Source organism: Chlamydotis macqueenii, chromosome 13 (genome assembly GCF_036417535.1).
Source record: "Chlamydotis macqueenii isolate bChlMac1 chromosome 13, bChlMac1.mat, whole genome shotgun sequence".
Lineage (NCBI taxonomy): Eukaryota > Metazoa > Chordata > Aves > Otidiformes > Otididae > Chlamydotis > Chlamydotis macqueenii.
The window spans coordinates 3,462,880-3,468,918 of record NC_141568.1 but is presented as its reverse complement, the minus strand read 5'-3'; the positions used below and the strand labels follow the sequence as shown (position 1 = coordinate 3,468,918).

The following is a 6,039-nucleotide window of genomic DNA, read 5'->3' as shown; positions in this document are numbered from 1 at the left end:
GTCAGCTTGTCAGAACAACATGAGAACGCGAATTGTGCATCCCAAGTAATGAAGTTTTACCTATTTCTCTCTAAGTTACCCATTTCCACAACAATTATAACATTTGGCTTTATTAGGATCAAATCTAGGTCTTATTTTAACACCATAATGCAGGACAGAGTTCAGAGAAACTACAGAAATACTTTGGAGGTCCCCAATTTCACATACGTTATTAAGAAACTAAGATTGTGATTTCTTTGATGCACGCTGGCCATTTTCCAGAGCTCTAATTTGGGTATGACGAGAGCAATTTGCATTACAGTCAGGAAATACTGCAAAAATTGAGTGACAGTATTTCTCCCTGAAGAATTCAAAATACAAAAAAAGAATAAGTGACACAATCAAGGAAGCACCAATCCACACTACTCAACCACAAGTACTCTGTTCAGGAGTGACATTTAAAAAAATATACAGAACTGTAATGCTAGTGCATTTCATTTTAGTGTTATTAACAGATCCAAGAATCATTTTACAGTGCAATTTCTGTATTTCCAAACCTCTCATGCCACTTTCTTTCTCCAACAGCATTGAGTACATTCACATATTAATGCAGTGCCAACAGAAAGAAGTGAGAACATCCATAGAAACACAACATTTCCACACAGGATATACATAAATAAGTCCATAAGTGAATTCTTGCTTGCCACTGCAGCAGTCAGACTTCAGAAAGAGTTCATGAAACAATGTGACATTGCTACTAGAAATTAAACAAGAAAATAAAAAGGAGATAAAGTTAGCAGGATCCATCTGCAGAGAGGTCTGTTCCAGCTGGAGAGCAAACAAGCTCTTCCCTAAAATATATGTAAATACAGTACAGCCTAACTGTGTGGCTTACAAACATAATCAAATCATTAACCCGCTTAAAAACACAAGAAGTGGTGGCACAAAGTTTATATGAATGTAGCTGGAGCTTTATCTTCTCCATATAAACAGCAGCGTACAAAGGTGTGATGATATACCCAGGAAAGGTACCAAAGTATTTTTTAGAATTGTTGCAAACTGGAAATAAGCTGCTTTCAGTCTCTCCATCCTTTACCGCCTTTGTAAACCTCGTTTCCTCCTTGCCCTCACCCTTCTTGGGTCAGTTGTTCTGTCGACAACTACCTGCACCGCTGCTTTCCAGGCGGCATACTTGGCTGTCTTTGTATCTGAAGCTACAGAAAAAGTTAACATCTGTGCGGAGAAAGTAGGGAGTCCAAACATGTATTTTACACAAATACCTAGAAGGTGCAAAGCCTGAGACACTCTGTGAAGAGATTTCAAGTAGGAAGTATTCACCGCATGTTCTCCCACTCGTCTTAGACAAACAGGTACCAGTAAGACAAGCAGCTACACCAGAGGATGCAGAAGAGGAAATGCCTAAGAGCACCTGAGCAGTTAGCATAGCTTAAAACCCTTCGTAAGCAGAGTAGCATCTTTGATTTGGAGCAGTATCATCTGTTCACCGATACATATGTACATATAAGTTACAAGCCAAAAGATGCAAAGCCATTACCCTGAAGTTGCTGTGCTCTAAATATATGTGAATATGCACTAACGTGTGCAAAAAAAAAAGTGACATATAGAGCAGAAGTTAATCAACTAAGACTTCAATCCATAACTTTATTTTTTTACATTAAAAAAATTACAACGTAACAAGGGTTTGAAAAGCCAAGTAAACCTGATTTCACACACGCACACACTTCCTAAGTCACAGGGTTCAACCACTTGAAGTGATATTTTCTGACTTTCATCAGGATATTTTATTGAACAATATACACGTTAAGAGCCTCATGACAAAGCCAGACACATTTTTTTTTCCCCCCCAATCTTTTAGACGTGCAACTGCATATGCAAAGATTCTTGTGGAATTTCCAACTTTCCCCTCAGTTACACGAGACGTAGTTTTGTTCATTCGACTGTAATTTCATTGGATGTGTTCACCTAGAAATTGCCCAGTGTTACACACACCTCCCCCAAGCCAAGTGAGCATATTACACAGTATTGCACAGATTTTGTTCACAGGGCCATAGATAATAAATGGATCCCACAGTAATTTCACCCATCCAATGGTATAAAACCTGATGAAACTGGAATAAAGATGTCACAAACAGTTACAAAGAAATGGAGAAGCAGGGAACTGAAAAAAAGAAAGTATAGCTTCTGCGGTATGTAAACTTTATAATGCAAGATTCTTCAGCAGGTTGAACTGCTTGAGGTGGGACAGATCATCAGTGCTACTGGCAAAGAAAAAGCAAGAACAGGACAATTTTAAGGCAAGTCCCAGAACAGGGAGCTATTTACTTTCTAGGCACGGTTTCAAGCTATGCATCAAGGCTCCTGCTTTATCCTTTATATTGTCAGTAATTTATAGAACCTATTAATAACAACACAAAAAATAGTCTGAATGTAATTTTTAAGTAATCCACTTTTAGCTGAATTTCATTACTTGCAGCTTGTATTTAATTACTTGCAGATTTATAAACATTTCTTAGCACTACTGTTGTTTGTCAGGCCCACATAAAGCAGTTCTAGATCTATATTGCTCTCATTTCTTGAAAAGAGTTTTGGTTGGAAAATGGTTAAATTCAAAACAATTCCTTCTACTGCAGATTTTTCTACACTTAAGATCAGTTGTACTTGAGAAAGTGGCAACCTCCCTCATTCCTCTGATGTCTTTGTTCATGGGATCATTAAGTCAACAGCTTTCCTACTATGAAAAGTCTGTAAAACAAAGAAAAGGGGCAGAGCAAGACCTTATGAAGACATCTATTTCCAGTTAATTAACTCTAGTCTGCAGTACATTCATTTTAATCTCACACAGGAGGATACAGTCACTGGTCCCACTTACCCCTGCAGAGAGGACTAAGTACAATCCTCAAACACCTCGCTTAAGTTCCTCTAGAATCAATGCATTAAGAACCGGAGACGCATATCTGAGGGCAGAATCTGGCCCACAGCCATTGGTTAAAAGTGTTATTTACTGAAGATTTAGAACTCACCTAAATGCCATACGAAATTAATACTGCCAAACACGAGATGTGCTTTTGTGAGCCTGGGAAGACATTTGGCAGGGGTGTAACAGTGCCTCTGATGTGTTACGCTGTTGTGTGCACCAGTCCTTTGAATCACTTGCATATGAGGAATGTGTGCCTGAAGTGGGACACAAGAGTACAGCTCTGTTTATCAGGACAAGCTGAAATAGAAATTAAAACTGAACAAACCACTATTCCCTGAAAACTGGATTTAGAAGGCTAGGTCTCATTTGAGATCAACTTTCACCATAATGCTCCTCCTTATGATTGACAACTGCACCTAAGTATATACTTTTTATAAAAACACACAGGTAATTCCCCAAACATTTATCAAATAAAAAGGGTTTAACAAAAATGGATAATTACTTTCATAAAATAAATTACAGTAGCATGACATTTGGCTTCTTTAGTGTGACCACGTGCTTTTCCTTTGTTATCTTGCCGTTAAGACCATTGCAGATCCAGTTCATGTCTCTGAAAGTTAATGAGATGTCTGTGACGATAAACGTATAAAACTCTGCTTGCTACAAGCAAATGTCCGGTATCAGTTTCACCTGGTCACAGATTATATGTAGACAGCCTTCTCTGGCCCCAATAAATATTATATAGTATTCTTGCAAGTTCCAGCATAATTAGACTCAGACAGAAAACTCAGGTCCTCCTTTCTTTGCCCGCAGTAGAAGTCGCCTGATTCGAAATCCTGCAAAAGGATTGATCCACAGGAGGGAAGGCTGACCCCCAAAGACAGACTTCATTCCTTCCCAACGTAGTCTCCGCTCCCATGTTGGCTTTTCACTCTTCAGTCTTTCAATCTCCTGTATACAAAGACATGCAATGAGGCACTGTTAAGTCCAAAGTTTAGTAAAGTCTATTAGCAGTTATCACAACTGATGATTATTTTGCATTCTTTTAATGTACAGCTAATGAGCTGACTGGTTTCTTACTGTTAATCACTTAGCAAGGAAGAAGTAAGAACGGCTGATTTAGCCCTGTGGGTACATGGCAGAAGACTTAAAACATACAACGTGTAAAAGAAGGTTGGTCTACTTCAATCTCTCCTACCAGCCCCCCAAACTAAAAGGCAAAATGCCCAGAAAAGCTGATGTTAAAGTAGAGGATTCGCACAAAATGTACTTATACTAGAAGTTGTTTACTCAGTTAATGAAACCAGAAAATAAGGCTTCCAAGAAGGCTCTTGTACTGCAATTACTGAAGCAAGGCTTACTTTCCCAAATGCATTATTTCAATAATCACTTTTTGTACTTCCCTCTAATGAAGGCTGGGCATTCACCAATTGTTTTTCACAGTTACTCTTTAGTACAGAAATACGTTTTTGAACTCAGTGAACCTGAAATGAGAAAACTCTGAACAGCCACAAGATTCAAATTCCTTATGCTTCCAGTCAATTATTCATCACAAAACATCCTTCGAAGGCTTAACGCTGCAGATCTAAGGGCAAGGGAGTCAAATGTCCAAACTACGGTTATACTCTTAAAGTGTACTAAAGTAAAGGGAAGTGTGAAGGATTGAAACCAGATAGCCAGTTTAAGAGTAAATCTGAGAAAAGCAGACATTTCTCAATCAGGAGTTTGTGATAGTTAAGAAGTGCAAGTCCAAACTGAAGTCAGAAGCTGTGCAATCTTTGTACCTGGAAACTTAATTATAAAATTTATGTCAGAAAAGCAAATAAGACAAGAACTTTTGTTAGAAAGTAAACCCCAAGACAGTATTTAAAATAAAAATTACAAGTTATTTCAGATTTCGGGTGCTCTACAAAATAAAGAGTCTCCCTTCATGCAACTAAAACAACATCTCATCACATCTTCCTAGAATAACTGTTATGCCATACAAAAGTAGAGCTCTTTACCGTTTCATCATTGCATATTGAGTGGATTTGGGTGCCAAACATGACTGCAGTGAAAGTGAGAAACAGAAAACCCTCAAGGCACAAGAAGATCATCAGGATCACAGTTACAGGTGGGGAGAAGTCACTGCATTCTGTGAAAATAACATATGTTGTTATAAAAAACAAAAACAAAAAACCCTACAGAGTATGTTCATACTGAGCTATCCCCTCTTCAACACACAGCAATAAAAGTTAAATATCTGACACTTGAAACAATATTTCACAATTAAAACCTACTTCTAATTTCTAGCACTGCAGCAGCTTTCTTTGCTGCCCAAGGAAATAAAGAATTTAAAGAAAGCAACACTTTTGGCTTCCTATAGAGCACGTGGTACTGCATTACTGCAATCCTGCCTCAGTATTTCAAGGATACCACATAAATGCTTGCACATGAGATGATTTAAGTACTCAGAATTGCACACGTAAAAAGATGAGAGCAGCTTGAAGTTTCATGCATGACAAATGCTGTAAACACCATCGCCACTCTCAGCTCTGACTTGCTAGTTAATCCAGATGTTCCATTTTGCTGTGACCGCTTTTTTTTTTTTTTTAATTCACCACACGAAGTAACCAGAGTCTGACTTACACTTACAGTGACATCTCTGGAGATCCTCTGATCAACCGATTAACTCAATTATAGTTAAACAAGGAAGAAATGGGATAATATGTAAGTAGTATACATGAAGTAGAATGTTTCGAATAGAAAAGGGACAAGATTCCATTCATTTAATGGAACAGTCCGCAAAAACCAGTCATATGGATTCCCCTGTTGCCTCAAGTACCAAGCAGAACATATGATCAACCGTCCTCTGTCAAAAGCACAAGATCAGAACAAGCTCTGGCACAGTGCAACATTAAGAAACGCAAGTTAGAGCCCCAAATAATCAACTAGGACAGTTTAGGAAATTTATTTTCTACAGGAGCCCAACAGTTGGCTCCAGTAACAGAACAAGGGGGAAATTTGTTTAAATTTCAGCTGTCATTCACAGAACTATGGTGGGACACACAACTCCCAGCTGGTAGCTTCAGGTAATACAGTGCTGGTTGAGAACCAGCTATCTGTTTCCTTCCTATTACAGA

At 38.3% G+C, this 6,039-nt stretch overlaps 1 protein-coding gene across 7 annotated transcripts in view; it reads right to left on the bottom strand.

The window, feature by feature from the left end:
* The window catches only part of ZDHHC7 (zDHHC palmitoyltransferase 7), a 37,042-nt gene that overhangs the window by 13,155 nt on the left and 17,848 nt on the right, over positions 1–6,039 (bottom strand). For 6 of the 7 annotated variants that reach the window (XM_086757822.1, XM_086757823.1, XM_086757826.1 and 3 more), the window contains 2 exons: positions 4,921–5,051; positions 1,613–3,868 (listed from right to left, as the gene is read on the bottom strand). In XM_086757822.1, the coding sequence (XP_086613948.1) occupies positions 3,692–3,868; positions 4,921–5,051 (308 nt within the window). In that variant the 3' untranslated portion in view covers positions 1,613–3,691. Of the gene's footprint in view, positions 1–1,612; positions 3,869–4,920; positions 5,052–6,039 lie in introns of those variants that run through there. The other variant, XR_015259975.1, reaches the window with a different exon arrangement.